Here is a 20,172-nt window from a genome sequence, read left to right as displayed (position 1 = left end):
TTGCATGAAGTGCTATCTTGATTTATTATGTCTGACATTGTGATCTTATTATTTTTCTTTGTCTTCATCAATAACACCATTTTTCCCGCGTTTTCAGCGCTGGCCCAAAAGGCGACAACATTTACGAGTGGCGATCAACGATCCTCGGACCCCCAGGCTCGGTCTATGAAGGAGGGGTGTTTTTCCTGGATATCGCTTTCACACCGGAATATCCCTTCAAACCACCAAAGGTAAGAACCCTTTTCTCCTAATCGCAAAACCTTCTGGTAAAACCCCCTTGCTGTGTTACATTTTTTCAATAACGCAACAAGATAATGCTGCAAAGCAAGAAACAGAACACTCAGCACATTGCCTAGTGTGCTGAATTGATGGAGTGCCTTTCAGTAATCAGGTTTTTTTTCCTGTATCAAATCCCACCCCTAGTTACAACCATATTCATGCATGGTGAAATATATAAAAAAACAAGATGAACACATGTACCACAACATTTCCAGTGTATAATTTATACTGTTTTAATGCTGTAAAAAGTTGCAAACAAAAATTACCATATGTTGAATAACAGAATTAAAAAACGAAACAATTATACATCGAATCGTAAACATGGAGAGGGGAGATGAAACAATTATTTACATCATTCATCAAACATATGGTTACACATAACCAAGGTTAAAGAATAAAGGAAACGGATGCTGATAAGTGCAAGTGTGAACAAACGAAAAGCCCAATGCTCAGAATAAGGGGAAAGAGCAAGAGAGGAAAAGCTCCTCTGATTTTTTTTTTTAAAAAAAAAGGGAAAGAAAGGATAAATGAAACCGTTTCATAGTGACAGTTTCATATGTTCAGATTTGAGCAACAATCTAAACAAATCAAATAGAGGTTGGAAATCCCTCAAATGTCTAGTAGTATACAATTTATTTCAAAATTAGTCTAAAGGTTTTTTTTTAAGAAAAAAAAGTTTTCAGAGATCCTCTCATAAGACTCATATAAGGGAAACCCCCACTGGGTGTTACATTTTTTCCCCATGAAAAATCTACTCTAGTGGCGGTGACTATTCTTTGCTAGGGACATTTGCATGTATTTAAATGTTATGAGGTAGCGTCGAGTGGCTAAGCCGCTAGGCACCTGTAGGTATTTCAAAACATTTGAGAGCCATGGAAACCTTTGTGGAATGCCACAAATATTTTGGCATTATAATTGTTTTTATAACGCTGCGAGTAGTTTCTAAGCGCCAATCGAGATTCAAACCTGTGTTGCGCTGCGTGGTCTTGTTTCCAAGACAGTCCTGAAGCCCCTGAGCTATCCTTCCATTGGAGAACAGCAGTGCAGGGGACGGAACCCGCCTGAGAATTGGTGTTCCAAAATAGCAAGGTGAAAGGCGAGGAGTTCATGTTTCTTCTTTTCTGGTTTTGGTCTGGAGTTCCTGAAACCTATGAAGAAATGTGCTTGTGTCGCTTTATTGCGGTAGAAGGAAGTTTGGAACTTGTGCGAGAGGTGAAATGGAACAATTATTGCAGCAGAAATAATCCTGCCACAGTGGAACCATGATGCACGGTGTAGGCCACGATTTTCCAGTGTACAAGGCTTCCTGCATCTCGCCGCTGCCTCCTCCTGGGGCACACGACTTATGTGGGAATGAAATGAGATTCTGGCAAGCAGGAATTTCACGTTGCATCTGTGAAGGTGGCAAGATGCGCAGTGCTGGCATGTGATTGCTTCCATCATAGGGGCTGTGCCCATTGTGGCAGAATTCTGTCTTCAGAGTTGGCAGGAAGCCGGATGGTCACTGCAAAGCTTTCCCACATACTGCAGCTGTGGCCGGACTAGCATCGGGGACAAGCTGCCCCTTGTTTTCTGATATGTTGTGACTTGCACCTTTTTCCTTACCCTAGTGCAAAGCCATCATCTCTGCCATTTACCAATTCTAATAGGGCAGCAAATGTGGCCCGTTAGTTCCCATCTCCTAAATGAAGTAGAGTCCTGTGAATGGGTAAACACAATTGGCATCTGCGTGTGGACACAATAGTGGAAGATGGTTGCAGGGACGTCATTTGACCAAAATGCCAGGGGTATCGGAAATCACATCGCATGACCCTTGACCTCTGATGACATCACAGGAAGTGATGCCATTTGACCCTCCCTCAAAGTGACATCACGGGAAGAGATGGAACACAACCTCTTACCCCTTGACAAAACAGGAAGTGGCATTGTTTTTAAGTACACTACGATTGATATGGTTACAATATCACTGTAATGTGATATACATTTCATACAAGAATGAATCACCATATGTATCATTAATATCAGTGTGTATAGGCCCATGTTAACAAATTACTGTGAATGCAAGCAGACGTTCAAGGCCAAATAATAATGATGTGTTATTATGTAGCACTTATGCTTAAGCGCTTTATATAGAACAATTATACACGCCATATGACCCAACCTGTGTTGGTACTCATTTATAGACCCCAGAAGGATGAAAGGCTGAGTTGGCCATGCCTTATTTGGACCTGCAACCTGCAGATCACACACATCACTGCTCAAAGTGTTAAACTTGTGGAATGCCCTGTTTTTGTTATAAGAGGCCTGAACAAGAAAGCCGGCCATTCCGTAACAAAAGAGCCACATGGCGCTGACCACAACCTAGGAGCATCCATTTAAAAAATAATTTGAAAAAATGTTTTTGTTTTAAAATACTTTACAAGTAGCAAGGGAGACCTCCGGGGTCGCAGCTGCGACCCCCAAATGACGTCCCTGGATGGTTGGTGGTGGAAACATTATCAAAATATATGGCTGACCCAACAAGGCGCTTTCGCCAAAGCGCCGCACGTGGTTTTAAAATGGTACAAAATGAAATGCGTTGTAAAGTACAAAGGAAAAAAAAGAAATGTGGACATAAAGGTGGTAGTTTTTGAGAGACGCGCACAATGGAGAGTGGGAAGAAATAAAGTGGATGTAAATAGGAGGGCAGTCCAAAACTTGGGTGAAGACTGAAAGAAACATGATGAGATTGTCCACAGGGGTGCCTAGGAACCAAACGCAGGATCTTAGACTGAGATTGCAGAGGACGAGAGGGGGGAATATACAGAGAAACCAAGGAGTAGCAGTAACCAGTTGCAAGCCCATGGACACATTTAAAAATGATGCAAAGAAAGTGGAATTGGAGATGAGCTTCAAAAGGTGACCAACGAAGTGAGAGGAGGGAAGGGGTAATGAAGAACAAGAGAGGGGCAGCAGAGGGTGTGAAGAGCAGATTTAAAGATGGAACACAGAGGGGCCATATGTGAAGCAGAAAGACCAACCAGAAGACTAGAACGTCAAGGGGGGACGGGACTAGAGTGGTGGAGTTTAGTGGCAGGATAGGTGAGGAAAGGAAGGGCTTTTTTTCGAATATTAAAGAGTTGAAAGTGACAGGACTGTAGCATGGGAGGTAAAGGAGAGAGAAGAATCGGAGTAAAAGCCTAAGTTACGGGAAGAAGGTGAGAAGGGAGGAGAAACTGGTAGAGAAATGAGGGGGGCAGTGTAAGCAGGGAGTGGAAATGTAAGTTTTAGAAGCATTACAATGTAAAATGCACAAGTGCATCCAAGGTAGGATGGAAGTAGACATTCATAAATAGAGGAGTGTAGAGTGGCAACACAAAAGAAGAGACCATGGCAGACAAGGAGGCAGTGTATAGTGAGAAAAGTAGAAAGCCTAAGACTGAACCCTGGGGGACTCCACGAGCAAGAGGAAAAGAGTGGGAATTGGATCCACCTCAATCAGGAAAATAAATGGATCAGAGAGATAGGACCTAAACCAAGACAAAGCAGTACCAGAGAAACCAAGAGTGTATATTGGAAACGCAAGTGCAGTGGTCAAGAGTGTCGAAGGCCGATAAAGGTCCAGAAGAATTCGAATGGAGGAACATTTTGAGTGCCTGGGCCATAGAGTCTTAGAAACAGATGGAGGCACTGTTTCGAAAGAATGAAACGTGTGAAAGCCTGATTGAGATGGTGGAAGAAGATCAAGATAAAATTATGTAAATCACCCATTCTAAGATTTTAGCGAGGTAGGGATGCAGGGAAATGGGACGATAGAAGGTGCAGAGGTATCGAGAGTTTTTTTTCTCCAATAGCAGGTCTATGACAGCTATTTTAAAGTCAGCAGGAAAGATAGCTGAGGAAAGAGCAGGATTGATCAATAGGGTCAGATAAAACAGTTAAAGTGAAAAGAGCTTAGTAATAAGAGTGGATTGTATGGGATCAAATAGGGAGGCAGTATGATGAGCACGCTCAAGGTACAGGGCAGTATCGGATTCTGATATGGGGAGAATGTTTTATGTTTATTTTTCTGATGCTTGTTAATCTGCTTAGAATCACAAGCTGTGCATATAGTCTGACAACTAGTGGTAATTGCAGAGTATTGTATCTTTCTTTCGAGGATCGAAAGGGGATGTAGACATGGGCGCGACTGTAACACTTTCCGTGACGTGTAACGTACCCAAAATCCCTCACGTGTCGAGGACCCTGCGATTGTGCTTTTTCTGCCATGGGGGAGCCTTCTGACTATCGTGAGTGAGTACAGAGAGAGAAAGGTGTAAGATGTCTGTTCCTTCTACTCCATGAGGGGATGAAGGGTGTGTGCATGTGAATCTAAGCAGATACCATCATCGGAAATGCTATTACGGTAAATAATGCATGTCTTCTGATGCTTGTTAATCTGCTTAGAATCATATGCAGTGCATACACTAGCGAGGAGCACCCAGTGATGATGGTGGGATGTGTGAAGGAACAGTAGAAAAGAGATGTGTTGGCACCTGAGAGTCAGACGTAGAGTGAGTATCTAGGCAGTAGTGTTTTGTAAAGGTGTGTACAGAACTCCAGGTTGCTGCTTTACAAATGGACTCAAGAGGAACATTTGCAATGCATGCTATGGAAGCCCCAGTGCCCAGAGTAGTGTGCTGTAGGGTTGAAGGGCAGATCTCTCTTAGCAAGAGTGTCGCACAGTGTGATGCAGTTTACGATCCTCTTTGGGATGGCTGATTTAGAGACAGGATCCCCTTCCCTACCAGCTGCCAGTGAAACGAAAAACTGGTTTGTCTTTCTTAGTGGTTTAGTTTTTCCCAGATAATATACCACAGCTTTTCTCACATCAAGTATGTGGAGGCTTTTTTCTGCCACTTTAGTGGGGTTCTGGAAAAAGGTTGATAGTTCTATGGATTGGTTCACATGGAACTTTGAAATAAATATAGGCGCAAACTGTGGGTGAGTGCGCAGAACCACCTTATCCTTGTGAATTGTGACGAATGGGTCTTGAATTGAAAGGACCTGCAGTTCACTAACTCTCCTTATTGAGGTTACCACCAGGAAAGCGGTCTTGTAAGTGAGTGTTTTAAGGCTAGCCTTATGCATAGGTTCAAAGGGAGGTACCTTTAGTCTCAGTACAACATTCGGGTCCCATCCGGGAGCTGGGTTAGAAATAGGGTGATTAAGTCTTTTAACCCCTTCCATAAAAGCCTTGAGCACTGTAATTTTCGACCACAAAACCTTTTTCTGAGACGTGGTGTAAGCTGAAAGTGCAGCTAAATGGACCTTTAGGGAATTGAAAACAAGACCTGAATCTAGTAGGTCAGGTACAGGACAATATGTGTTTAGCCGTCAATGGGATTGATGCTATTGGAATTGTACCAGATGATGTAGCGTTTCCATTTGTTGGATTAGCAATGTCTGGTGTTCGGTTTTCTTGCTTCATGCATCTTTGAGGAAGTTGGAGATGTCCGAACTCCATGACCTCAGGAGCCAGGCAGCTAAGTTTGCAGGCATGGGTGGAGTGTTTCCCCTTTTGTCCTGTGACAGTATGTTGTACGGGCATGGCAGCTTCATCGCAGATGAGACTGACATTGGCATAAGATGAGAGAACCAGGGTTGGCGTGCCAACATCGGGCCACCAGAATCATCATGACTGGGTCTTGGTGCATTTTGTGCACTAACTTGTTGAGTAGTGTAGTCGGTGGGTGGAGTGGAAGCATAGCAGATAAAATAATCAGAAATGCTGTTACGGTAAGTAATGCATGTCATAACGCGCACGGTCGCCCTAAGGTGGCATGACGCGAGTATCGAGGCCACCGGAAGGGCTAAAAAAGCCAGGTTTTAAGAAGATGACAAAAGGTTAGATGACAATTACATTCCAATGTTTGGCCGCAGAGACAGAGAAAGCACCCCAATTCTCAGACGACGAAACCTAGGAATGGCCACGAGGAGATCACCTGATCGAAGAGTGCGCCCTGGCAAATAGGGCTTAATTTTGTCCTGCAAGTAATTGCCCCCTTGATAATATGCTCTGTGCACCAGTAAGAGGGCACGTAGTACTAGGCTAATATGGGCCTGTAAGGAGTAGATGGGGCCACCCTAGCAGCCAAGTTCTGGAGATGTTGCAGCCGGAGGATCGCACCCAATGGCTGGGCCAAGAACAGGGCGTTGCAGTAGTCGATATGACTAATGACAACTGCAGATGTGGAGAAGAGGGAAGATGAACGAGGAGCAATGACCGAAGATGAATTTTCAGTATATGAAGAAGCCGAGCAAACATGTGCAACCTTTGACATGAAGATGCTTGCAAAACCGGAGGGAGTAAGGGAGGAAGACAGCGAGGGATCCAGGGAAGAGGCAGAAAGGATGCAGTTAAGGATTTGAAAAAGACGTTGTGGATGAGGAGAATAGGAGACATTAGAAAAGTACTGTTTTTTTTAGTGGCAGTCGTAAGAGGTGTGAATAGAGGAGAGCGCAGAAAGATCCAACGCCTTGCCAGAATGAACCGCCGTGCGGTAGTGTTGGTAAACATTTCTGTAGAGTAATCAATCAACGCATTCTTTTTGTAATTAACTTTGAAGGATTTCCTATAAAGTTTTATTTTGAAACCAAACCCTAGATGGGCAAGATGATGCATTGCATTTTACTGTAGATTACACACCAAGCTGCGGCACTACTGTTACTGGTAAGTAAAGTTTTGCTTTCGTTCCCTTTAGGTCTCTGGTGTAAAGAAGTGCATCCAGTGATCACTACTTTAAATTGTCTCCTTAGTAGATTATCTGTGTTCTTGCAACTTCTTCTTGAAATAAGATTGTTTAAATAATGTATAATTGATAATTTATTATAAAGCAATATGTCAGTCAATTTCTGGAAACTGTTATTATTACTAATACTACAAAAAAATTGAGCTACTTCAAGATTACTACCACTGGCGAGGCCAAGTTAATTTTATAAGCAATTGTACATAAAGTATTAATGGGGAAACTGTTAAAAAATGCCAGTGTTTTTAGAGATGTGGTTCAGTAGCTAACACGCTAACCTGGAAACCTGGCCTCCACTTGACCAGTGAATCCAGCAAAACTGCTTCATTTGTGTGACCCCTGTACCTCAGATGTAATAACCGTCTCTAATATGTTTTTAGTGCTGTGCCAGTGATATATGCCCCCATGCCCTTTGCCCACCACATCATATTTGTAATGCTGGCTCCTCTGTCCCTCACCCACTGTGCTGCTTGATGTACAGCATCTAATTATTCTACACGCCTCTTCCACAATACATCCTTTTTACTACAGAGGTCTGACGCCCATTGAAGCTAAGGTGGTGCTTGATCAAATATCCTAAAGACTACTGACCTAACCAGGTATTGATTTTCTTTTGCAAATATCGCAGACAAGAGCCACAATTTGGGAAGGTGCAGAGAGGCTGTAACTACTTCTGGACATGTATTCCGAAATAAGACCATATGTTTTAAAATGTATCCAAAAGCTGTTTTTGTATTCAAGCATTTTTCTAAGCATCGTCTGCATGAGGCAAGTGCACAAAAATGAGATCATGTTTAGGCACTACATCTTTTACATGAACTAGGGCTTGTAACGGTTTGAGAGGCCACCCTAGGCAGAGGGCGTTCCTTCCCTCCCCAAGCAAAGTGCTGCATAATAAATGGTTAATGTCAGTTCTTCTATTCAGCCCTATTTCCACCTCATATCATCATGCCCCTTGGATCCCTCCCCCAGAGCTACCAATGAGCCAACAACCAGGGCCGTGCTCAGGAAATATATTTATATTTATTTGAATTGGATGTGAGGGAAATCGCACTAATGTCAAACACCACTTTATCCGTGGCACAACACAATAAACTTCTCAACATAAATCACACAATTGGGTTGAAAAGAACACAAATCACAATTCTTTATTTTCCCCTACCTCACTTAGCCCCACCGCTTCTCGGCTATCAACTCCATCATCCTCTCCTGCCTGGACTATGCAAACTGCCTTTACCCCGCATCCCAACTATAGAAACTCCAAAGTGTCATGATGCCTACCTCCAAGGAGCCAGGACCAACCCAGCAACCCCAGAGGCAGGCATCATTCCCCCCAGGGAAGTGCCAGCGGGCCCAAGCTGGGGCCCTTTGGACACAGTCCTGGCGCCTTAGGCGCCAGGCTCATGTTGGACCCCTGTCCTGGCGCCTTAGGCGCCAGGCTCATAAAGCTAGACATGTGTTCAAGTGTTTTAATGTGCACTTACCTGAGGCAGACCATGCTGCTACATCCAGGCCCTCTTGAGGCCTGAATGGAACTACTTTACCTGTGGGACTACTTTCCACCTGGGTGTGGTCGGGAAAGGATACATACCTGATCGGTGGAAGGACACATACCTGGAACTTCTTCCAAAGCTATTTAAACCACGCCCGATCAGCAACTCACGCTTCGCGTTGTTCTGCTCCTCGCAGCTGGACGCTCACCGTGTCAGCTCCTGCATCTGGACTTCAGCCACGCCTGTCAGCATCCTGGGTCGCCTGAAAAGGGAGATAAGAGAGAATTGGTAAGAAAGAAGACCTTACCTGCTAATGCTGCATCACGGAGACATCACACCGACGATCCTGAAAGGGAATACATCATTTTAAAAGCATTTTGCTTCGATCGCTGCAGCGCTGCATTTCACTCACCTTTCCTGGGCGCCTCCATCTTCAGCAGCGATCATCCGGATCCGCACCCACTTCCCTGAGCCTAGAGAGAAAAAGACAAGAACACAAGGTGAGAGAAGGAAGGGAATAGGAAAAGCTCAGTTTCCTTCTAAGACTTACCTGTTGGGTCATTCCCATTTCATTTCGGGTCCTGCCGCTTCCTGGAATTCCGGACCCCAGCCCCTATGGGGAAAAAAAGACAAGGACATTGAATGAGCGAATGCAAAGACATTACCTGAACGCTCATCCAGAACTTACCTGTCATTTACTGGAACTGCACGTTTCACTTCGGGTCGGCGCCATATCTCCGGCATTCCGAACCCCGGCCCCTAAGGGGAAAAAGACATAAGCATAAGCGCTTGCTGCAATAAGACAATGAACATTATTATTAAGCTTGAACTTTTGAACTTGCAACAGAACTCTTACTGCGCCTCACCTGAATAGTTGAGCTTATTTTGAACTCCCATCAAACCTCAATCCAGTGAAGTAACTGGGTTTCAACGTGCCCCTGCATCAGAAGCAGGATGGAGAACTCATCCTTCCAGACCCTAAGGTGAGACTTCACGGGGAATCGTGGAAGGGTATCGTGGAGGGTTGGAAGGGAGTGGGAGGCTTGAGCATTATTCCGTCAGTAGGTAATACTCCCTTTTCACGCACAGGGGAATATTCCTGCGAGCCAGAAAAGCCAGAGTAGAGGGGCCCTTCCTGTCCATCTTCAGAGTCCTGCGCTTCACCATTGATGAAGCATCAGCACTCGAAGCTAGACCTGCGCCTCCGTGGGAATCAGGAGAGCGTGACACAAAGAATCCGAAATGCGGCAGCACACCTGCTCATTAACCTTCCCACCAGAGATCACATCAGCCCTACACTGAGAGTTTCCACTGGCTCCCTATTGCTCAATGCGTCACCTTCAAAGCCATGTGTATTAGCCATCGCGCAGTCCAAAACACTGGCCCTGAATTCCTGCGAGAGAAAATTGTCCTTTACCAACCTTCCAGGAATCTCAGATCTCGCAATGCATTTCGCCGGTTTATGGTCATTGCATCGAATTCCTTGCATCTAAATGCATTTGCATCGAAACCCCTGTTTTTTACCCTTTTAAAAACCTGCTGAACAAAAATTAACCCTTTACCCCCAAAAACATGCATTCAATGCACATTTTTTAGATGCAATGGCGTTAGATGGAATAACCAGATACCCATTTCGCCTAGTGATCCCACCGCAAAGCTTCATAAGAGTTGGCGGCTTCTCCTTCTCCGTCCAAGCTCCAATCATATGGAATTTCATCCCCCTACGCATCCGCAACATCGAAAACCACCTGAAATTCAGAAAGACCCTTAAAACCTGGCTCTTCCCAATACTTGCCTAACCCACTGCACGCTGTGAATACTCCACTAATAATCTCCTCTGCTTTTCGAACTCCAGGTAAGCCAGCAGCTTTAGTTGTGGCTCTCCTGATCGACCAACATCCCACCCATAACAACTTTCCAACCCTACAAGCACCCGAACTAAGCCAGCAGTCTTCGTTGTGGCTAGGCTACACTCTCCTCACACACACACACAGCGAAACCCTGCCACAATCGACATGAGACAATTTTGAGATAAGGGCCCTGGCTAGCAGACGCACATCATGAACTATTCACTGCCTCTGTTAACCCGCAACACTCACCCTGGGAAGCTCCCACCACTAGCAACCCTCTCCACAACCCTATCTCCCAAGCTAGGCCCAAAAAGCCCTTGATGACAGTTATATCACGGATACTTACTATACAATAGGCTGTAACGCACAGCCTTTTATGCCTAGGCCCCCCTCCACCTACACAAATCGAGAGGTTGCCTCCTCCGTTTTGCTCATTTTATATGGTGACCCCCAGCACCGCGAAACGGGGCCTCCTGCCGGCCGTAGAGGTTCCTCAATTTAGGCACAGCCTCTCGTGGCTTACTATATGACGAAACATACTCCAGGGGGACACCTGGGACTCGCTACTCAAGGATTCTCTTCTTAGGCCTCTGCTCTTATGGCACTGTTAGTGTAGGCTGTAGCTTGGTTAGCCTTGTACTCAATTGCATTGTCAGGTGTAGGCCTCTCTCCCACTATACAGGACTCTAGAATCTAGCTTTTCTTAGCCTTGTTCTTAAAATTCACTGTTGGGTATGTATAGCTTGCACCACTAGCGTGGACACAGGCCGTAGGCACGGCCAAGCATCCATGCATGATAGATGGCTAAGCACATCCGGCCTAGTGCACACATAGCCGTCCACACTGAAACACCTGACGTACATCAACACCTCTACCACTAGCATGCAGCGACCACCATCCGAAAGGAACTTGGTATAGCTGACCCACATAAACTCTCTCAACAATAGCAATCTATGTTTAATCATCAACAACATCCACCCATGTGACTGTCCCCTCTAGGGCTACTTAACCGAGCCTTACCAGCCACCAAAGTCCTAGAACGGCAACGTGCACACACGCATCTCCAACGACAGACTACGGTCAGCAAGGGCATTCAACCAAGGGAAAAAGCACATTGAGGCCACAGAAGTGGGGAAAGAGCGCTATATAAACAACAAAATACAATACAAATTTCACTAAAAAAAATAAACTGATCAATAAAAACAATTAATTAAAAGGCGAGCAGTTGGGTTTATAGTTTGGTACAAATGCATATGGCAATTACCCAAACTTTGGTTTAAAATAAACACAGGGCTATTTAGCGGTTTGTTTTCAGTCCACCCGCGAATAATGGAAATGAGCTTTGTTAATTTTTAATTTTAACAAAATTAAATTCACCCGTTGTGGTGAGCCAAGGGGAATTAATGAAATCAATAATTTTAGTTAAATAGCCGAAGGATCTACAGTTTTGCACCCTGCGCCTCATTATAAAGGGAAAGGATTTAAGGTCAGAAGATTCCCCCACCTTTTGGTTACAAAGGGCTCAAGCCTACTTACATGAAAACCTCTGCTTAAAGTTCAGTAAGGCCAGGTGCATAGCAGGACCCTCTTGGAGAACAGGGCAGGGGTCTGGTTACTTCACTCTCAAGGGTGGCCCCATCTCTTCGCCATAGGACCCAGAGAGCTCTTTAGGCATCCCCAGCAAGAGACAGCAGCAATAGACTGCTCCACCTAGAGGAAATTAAAGCAAAATGTCTTTTTAGTGTTTTCTGGCAGCGTTCGGATGGTACATTTCAGCAGCTCTCTCCCTTCCTCATGGTGCATCCACTTTGTATAGCAGCGATGACACCATCAATTTACAATCTTGGGGAATACCCTGCAAGAGTTCTCGCTCCCAGGATTGGACATTTAGCCTTCTCTCTCCTCCCAACTCCAGCCCTTCTCTAAGGATTGTTTTAAGAGTCTGGAACAGACACATTGCACCTTCCATTTGAAATCCTCATTTGTTCTCATGTCAAATATTTGGCAAAAACGAGCTATGTTGCAAATCTTTGTAATTTTACTAGTAACTACCATAATATATATTTTCTGCTTCATCTAATCGGGGGGAATTTAATGAAACAGCCTGGTCCGCACCATGTTGCACAGCCATTTGGCAGTTTTCTGGAGTTAAAAAAAAAGCATTAAGAACATGCAATTTCTCCAGCATGGGGTCTGGCATGGATTCACATGCTCATGAATATTCCCCGTCGTCAGGCTGGGAATCCTCGGTAAAGAAAAAACCAGTATCAGTTTCGTTTCTGATCTGTCTTTCGTAGTAATAACCAATCACTGGTCTCTGCGTCATACTGACCACAGCCAATGACTGCCCTCTACCTAAGCACCGCCTCTGGCAGCCATCTTCAGATTTTTACCGCACGTTCATGTGTTGGGATCCTCGTGCTATTGCTCTCGAGCGTTAGTGCTATTTTTTCGCGCTTTTTACAAAAAACTTCCGATTCTTTCGGTCAAAAGAGCCTCAAGCTCCACCGATTCTACATCCGATCAACGGGGACCCGTGTCTGATTCATCTGTGCCCCTCAAGGGTGAAGATTTCGTCGAGCTACACTTCGGAGGACTCCAGAAGCTTCTCAGGCCCGGTCTCGGAGATGGCCCAGGAGAAGGGAAGCTCGACGCCCGGAAAGCTGTTCAGGGTCTGCCCTGGATGCCAGCTGCAGAACGTCTTCAAGGAGGACGAACACTCTTTCTGCCTTTACTGCCTTCATGAGGACAAGACGCACGTGGAGAAGGACTGTGCGTTTTGCAGCAACATGTCGGAACGGACCATGAAGGACCGCCATCAACGTCTCGCCAACTGGCTGGAGGGTAAGAGCCCGTCTGGCGAGAAGAAGAAGAAATCCGAGCGGTCTTCTAAGACCTTTGAGGGCGCCCCGGCGACGGGGGCCCAACATAAGGCCAAGCACCGCGAGTCCGCTGGCACCGGGAGCGCCGAACGGTCGGGCTCTACGGGCGCCAGGCAGGGCGCACCCTCCCCGGCACCATCAACCACGAGCCAACGCTCTGGGTCGGGTAAGAGGAAGGCCGAGCACCCGGCGAAGCTCCTGGAGAGGCCCCGGTCGAGCTCTAAGGCAGAGGAGGAGCGTGGCAGTGCCCCCTCCCTCAAGGATAAGGCGGTGAGCGCACCTAAGGTGGTGAAGGCCTTGATCAATCCGACCAAGCCCTCTATCGAAACGGTCGCGGCGGCCCTGGCGCAGCCTGTGGTGGCTGCACCAGTGGTGGCGACCTCAGGGCCCAGAATCTCCCTGCCTCCTCGGAGGGAGTCTTCCTTTGTGCCCATCGATAGGACCCCCGTGAAACCCCCCGTGGGGAAGAAGAAGGGGGGGCAGGGCGTCGTCGTAGAGTCGGCCTCAACCTCAGAAGAGGAGCTGATCGAGGTCTTAAGCCACGGCCTAGGCGTGGAAGAAGGCCAGCCCGTCGGAATGGACCCCGACGCAGGTGACGACGACGACATCGTCGAGGATACCGACGGGGCCCCTGCTCGCCCGTCGGATTCCCCTCTGCCAGCGCCGCAAGACAACTCGGCGGCCATTTTGTTGGCCATACAGTCCTTATGCTCCGAGATAAGGACGAGGCTACCGTTACCGACGGAGGAACCTCTCCCGTCGGGGGATCCAGAACCGGGACCTTCTGGTGTTCCCCCTACCAAGAAAAGAAGGATCCATCCACCACCTCCTTTTCAACCGTCGCGCCCCTTCCAGCCCTCCTCCCCGTCCACCCGAGGGGATGATACGGGGACTGACACGGCAGCGACGGGTACGGACGACGAGGCATACGACGAGGATTTTCCGTCGTCGCCTCCCACCAGGGCCTCTCCGCCCGACGAGATCGGATCTTTCCACTCCATGATCTCCAGGGCTTCCGAGCTTTTCCAACTCTGCCCTGAGGAGAAGAAAAAGGAAGGCTTCCTTTATCAGCGGCGCGAGGCCAAGAGGAAGACGGTCCTCGCAGTGCCTCTGTTGGACGACATTTGGGATGAGGGCCTTTCCCTCCTCAAGAACCCTTCCACGACGCCAGCTAGAAGAGACCGGTACGAGAAAAAGTACCGGGTCCCGGACACGGCCCCCCTATGCCTCCGGGCGCAGCCTACCCCGGACTCCGTCGTCTCCGCGGCAGCCAGGAAGAAAGCGGGGGGGGGTGCGGCCTCCACATCGACTTCCCCGCCGGACGGCGAGGGAAAGAAATTGGATACTATGGGGCGTAGAGTCATCTCGTCGGCAGCGACGACGATTAAAGCGGCCAACGCCTTGGCTATCGTGGCCCGCTACGACAGGGAGCTCTGGTACAAGATGGCTCCCCTGCTGGATTTTCTGCCGGACGACAAGAGGGCGGAGGCCCTTGAGATCCTGCAGGAAGGTGAGGTGGCCTCGGACCACGCCATCACCGTGGCGACGGACATCGCCGACACTGGGTTCCACCAGCTGGGCAACGGCGTTTGCCTTCGACGTCGTGGATGGCTCAAAGCTACGGACTTCCGGCAGGACGTCCAGACCAGAGTCCTGGACATGCCCTTCGACGGGAACAACCTGTTTGGGAAGACAGTGGACGATTCCCTTCAGGCCATCAAGGCGGATACGGAGACGGCCCGGGCCCTTGGAGTCCTGCAACGACGGACGCCCTTTCGGAGCGGCGGAGGCAAGGGCGCCTCCAAAGGTTCCGGCGGCGGTTTCGCTTCCTACCGTCAAGCGGCCCGCTCGTCGTCGCAAGAGGCCTACAGAGGACGAGGCAAGTCTAGCGGACCCCGCCGTCGTCGCCAAGGAGGTCAAGGCGGCAAGGCCGCGTCCAAGCAGGATTGAACCGGCCGTGGGGTCGGGCCCCCACCGAAGCACCCCGGTGGGAGACCGGCTGGCGGGCTTCGTCAGCGTGTGGGAGTCCATCTCCACCGACCGTTGGGTGCTGGACGCCCTGGCCCGGGGCCACGCGCTCGAGTTTCAAAGAAGGTGCCCGCGCGTCCCCCCCGTGGCCAGGAAAGAACTTCACGTCCCTCAACTTCTCCTGGAGGTAAAGGCGATGCTCAGAAAGGGCGCCATCGAACTCGTCCCAAAGAGGCTTCGGGGCTCCGGAGTCTACTCGAGATACTTCCTCGTGAAGAAGAAGACGGGAGGATGGCGCCCCATCCTAGACCTGCGACGTCTGAACAAGTTCATCAAGGCGCAGAAGTTCCGGATGGTCACCCTCCAGCACGTCCTGGGTCAGCTGGAGGAAGGAGACTTCCTATCGTCGTTGGATTTGGAGGATGCCTACTTCCACATTCCCATCCTAAAGGGGCACCGCAAATTCCTCAGATTCGTGGTCCAAGGGCGTCATTACCAGTTCAAAGCCCTTCCCTTCGGACTACGGTCGGCACCCAGGGTATTCACCAAGTGCCTTGCACCGGTGGCGGCGCAGCTGCGCCGCGAGGGGATTCACGTCTACCCCTACCTGGACGACTGGCTCATCCGCGCCAAGACGAGGGAGCTCGCCGTGGTCCACACGGCAAGGACCGTCCAACTCCTCACGGACCTGGGATTCTCCGTGAACTACGCCAAATCCCACCTGGTGCCCGCGCAAGTCGCACTGTTTCTGGGAGCGAGGCTCGACACAGTGTCCCTTCTGGCCTCCCCGTCGGAGGAGAGGACCAGGACCATCTTGGGCAAGGTGCAACGGATGTTGGTGGCCGACGCGGCCAAAGTGAGGTCCATCAAGTCCCTCCTCGGGATGATGTCTTCCTGCATCTACCTCATTCCCATGTGCAGGCTCCGGATGCGCCCGTTGCAAGAATTCCTGGATGCGCGCTGGATCCAGACGACGGGCAGCTTCGAGGAAAGGATCAAGCTCGACGAGAGTTTCCGACGAGCGATACGGTGGTGGGGCACCCGCGCGCATCTGACGGCGGGCATGGACTTCCAGACCCCAGCCCACCAGGAGACTGTGACCACGGATGCCTCCCTGGAAGGGTGGGGAGCGCACACCGAAAATCTGCACGCAAGGGGACTCTGGCTCCCGACGGAGAAGTCCCTACATATCAACGTCCTGGAGCTCCGTGCAGTGTTTTGGGCCCTCAGGTCCTTCCTTCCGTCCCTCAAGGGCAAGGTGGTGAGGATCTTCACCGACAACACCACCACCATGTTACATCAGGAAACAGGGCGGAACCAGGTCCCCAGCGCTGTCCAAGGAGGCGCAGGACCTGTGGCATTGGGCCGTCGCCCAAGGGATTTTTCTGGTGCCGTTTCATCTGGCAGGGATAAAAAACACCATCGCCGACTCACTCAGCAGGGAGCTGCGCTCGTGCCACGAGTGGGAGCTACGGCAGGATCTGGTGGATCGCCTCTTCCGACGGTGGGGCACACCCCAGATCGACCTGTTCGCGACGGCGACGAACACCAAGTGCCGGAGGTTCGCCAGCAGGTTTCCCCAGACGAGGAGCATGGGCGATGCTTTCTCGTTCCCCTGGGAGGGCCTGTTCCTCTACGCGTTCCCTCCCTTGCCTCTGCTAATCCGGCTCATCAACCAGCTCAAGAGGTCACGGTGCAGGATGATCCTCATCGCACCTGCGTGGCCGACGCAGATATGGTTCCCGGACCTTCTGGACTTGTCAGCGTCCCCGCCGATCAAGCTGCCGGCGGACGCGGATCTACTCTCCAGGGAAGGAGGCGCCATCCTCCACCACGACCCGAAGTCGCTGAACTTGCAGGCCTGGCTCCTGCAGTGCTAGAGTTTGGAGGATACGACATACCGGCCGATTGCAGAGAGGTTCTTGCAAAGGCCAGGGCGTCCTCGACTCTTAAATGCTACGGACACAAATGGAAGAGGTTCTCTGTCTGGTGCCACGCACAGAAGATTAACCCTCTACGGATTACGGCTCCCCAAGTACTGCCGTACCTGCTGACGCTGGCCAAAGCTGGTCTGGCACACGCGTCCATCAAGATTCATCTTGCTGCGATCTCCCGATACACCAGAACCACGGGCCGGACGTCCTTGTGGTCTCATCGTCTGGTGAAAGAGTTCATGAAGGGACTGTTCAGATCGTTCCCGCCGGTGAAGGCTCCGGCCCCGGCGTGGGAGCTCAACGTGGTGCTGACCAAGCTCATGGGACCTCCGTTCGAGCCTCTGCACTCGGCCCCGTTGAAGTTTCTATCGTGGAAAACAGCTTTTCTTGTGGCCATCACCTCCGCACGACGAGTGGGAGAGATCCAGGCCCTTTCCTGCAAGGCCCCGTACTTGACTTTCCACGACACGAGGGTAGTGCTCAGGACGCACCCCTCCTTCATGCCCAAGGTACCGTCGGACTTCCATCTCAACGAACCCTTGGTGTTACCTGTGTTTTTCCCGTCGCCTTCGTCGCCGGCTGAGAGGACTTTGCACTCGCTGGATGTAGCTAGAGCGCTGAAGTTCTACGTGGACCGCACGAAGGGTTTTCGGAAGACGTCACAACTCTTTGTGAACTTTGGACCTGTCAATCAGGGGAAGGCTCTCTCGAAGGCTTCCATCTCCAGATGGCTCTCCGGCTGTATCATGTGCTGTCACCGGTTGGCAAACCGACCGCTGCCTAGCCGTCCGAGAGCCCATTCCACCAGAGCGATCGCAGCTACCACGGCGTTCCTATCTGGTGTGCCCCTGCTGGACATATGCAGGGCTGCTACGTGGAGGTCGACGCACACCTTCACGAAATTCTACTGCGTCGACCGGGATTCCAGGGAGGAGTCCAGGGTCGGCCAAGCAGTGCTGCGCAACCTGTTCGCCTGAGGTGAGCCTGGTGAGGAGGTAAGATGCTTAATGTTGAGTTTATGTGATGCTTAATGTTGAGCCTTTGCCACCTCCCGTGGTTGTGCATGTGTGTACTGCTATGTATTCTTTATTCATGAGCATGTGAATCCATGCCAGACCCCATGCTGGAGAAGGAACAAGTTACTTACCTGTAACTGTTGTTCTCCAGCATGGGTCTGGCATGGATTCACATGCGAACCCTCCCGCCTACCCCTCTGCGGCTCTTCACTTGGTCATACTGCCACTTCACGTGCTTCCAAATCTGAAGATGGCTGCCAGAGGCGGTGCTTAGGTAGAGGGCAGTCATTGGCTGTGGTCAGTATGACGCAGAGACCAGTGATTGGTTATTACTACGAAAGACAGATCAGAAACGAAACTGATACTGGTTTTTTCTTTACCGAGGATTCCCAGCCTGACGACGGGGAATATTCATGAGCATGTGAATCCATGCCAGACCCATGCTGGAGAACAACAGTTACAGGTAAGTAACTTGTTCCTTATTCCCCACCTTCCTAATTTTACCCTCCACCAGTTCGCCCATTTTCAGATCAGCCAGAAACCTATTTTAGATGGCCATAACAGTGCCCCGAGTCGCAGGTCGATACGTTTTATATCCCTAAAATTTCCTGGAATTTACCTAAAAAAAAAAAAAAATGACACATCAAGAAAGTACGACTTTTGGTTGCCGAGAAAAAGGCTGAAGTTATAAATGTCCTTCTAAATTAATAGTACATTTTCATGTTGGGCAAATGGGAGCTCTGCTTTCTCCAGGCCATTTGTCTCTTTGTTGTCTGAAGTTGGTTGTTTGCAGATGGTAAATTCCAGGGATGCACCAGCTAGAGCCATTTGGCCTGCCCTGAGCTGGGCTTTCAGAGACAGCGAGTCTGGGGGACACTTGGTTTCCAACACTCTTAACGGCCACACTTCATTGCAGTTGCAAACATTTGGGATGCACAAACCTGGCTAGCAGTGGGGGAAGCCTTTGTGAAGTTTGCCCAGAGGCCCACCATTTGTCATTGGCGGAAAAGAACCCGCGCATTGAATTTGTGAACATCAGCCTTGATGCATTGACATAGTGTGTTTTCAGGGTCCACTTTGCTTTTGCGCAGAAGCACAGAGCCGTTTCTTTTAGTCATTGATAAAATACACTTTTAATTATCTGCTGTTCGGTTTTCTGCTGAAAAGTGAGTATGAATTGTTGCAGTGCACCACCTTTTGATGGGTGGCGGTTGCAGTGAAAATGTTGCATTTATTTCTCAGCCTGTGATGTGCTTTCCAATCTGCACTCCGATTACATTGTGTTTTGACCTTCTGTGGATTTCCCTGGCAGAAAGACACCTTTGCAAAGCCGTTTTGGTGTCGGTGTGTTTTATTTTATTTTTTTTGTGAAAGGGACTATGGAATTTCTTCTGCTTTCGTGAATTAAAAATGCTGTTTTTCCTTTGGTAATGGCAGGTAGGTCTTATTTAGTTGATCTTTCAGTTCCATTAGTTTGAAGCCTTTGATTACACCGCACAGGCTGTGGGTGTGCGATTCGCTTTCCTAGGTGACCTTCACTTTGCCCTTTTTTTGTTAAGGTCTAGTAACCCCTTAGCAGTAATTCGTTAAGTAAATCGAGATGAGGCTTGAAATCTTAGCACATCTTTGCTGCACTTTTAGTTCTGGAACTGCTGCACGCAAGTAAATGTGCACTTGTCATAAGCGACTGAGAATTTCCCCTGGGCGAGTGGGAAATTGCATGCACATGGAGAGTTGGCAACCCGCCCACGTGATCAGCGTCCACATGCATCTTCTGTGGGCATATCCCTTCGTGGCTCACTATGGCAAGCCAGTTGTGGAAACAGGCAGTGGATCGGACTTTGGTGATCGCGTGCTAGGCTCTGCCCTGCGTTGTGACCTTCTGTCACCATGCAGTGGAGTGCCACTGCATGGTGGGGGGAGGCAGAGGTTAGCAGGTGATCGCTGAATCAATTGCGGAAGCACTAATGCCAGCCAGCCGGG

At 49.2% G+C, this 20,172-nt stretch overlaps 1 protein-coding gene across 2 annotated transcripts in view; it reads left to right on the top strand.

The window, feature by feature from the left end:
• Nucleotides 1-20,172, top strand: part of LOC138570181 (ubiquitin-conjugating enzyme E2 E1) — a 481,786-nt gene that overhangs the window by 430,468 nt on the left and 31,146 nt on the right. For both annotated transcript variants that reach the window (XM_069648862.1, XM_069648863.1), the window contains exon 4: nucleotides 98-230. In XM_069648862.1, coding sequence (XP_069504963.1) covers nucleotides 98-230 — 133 coding nt within the window. The remainder of the gene's footprint in view (nucleotides 1-97; nucleotides 231-20,172) is intronic.

Source organism: Ambystoma mexicanum, chromosome 2q (assembly GCF_040938575.1).
Source record: "Ambystoma mexicanum isolate Mex_15411 chromosome 2q, UKY_AmexF1_1, whole genome shotgun sequence".
Classification (NCBI taxonomy): domain Eukaryota; kingdom Metazoa; phylum Chordata; class Amphibia; order Caudata; family Ambystomatidae; genus Ambystoma; species Ambystoma mexicanum.
Note: the sequence above shows the minus strand (reverse complement) of the source record. Positions and strands in the feature narration are given on the sequence as shown.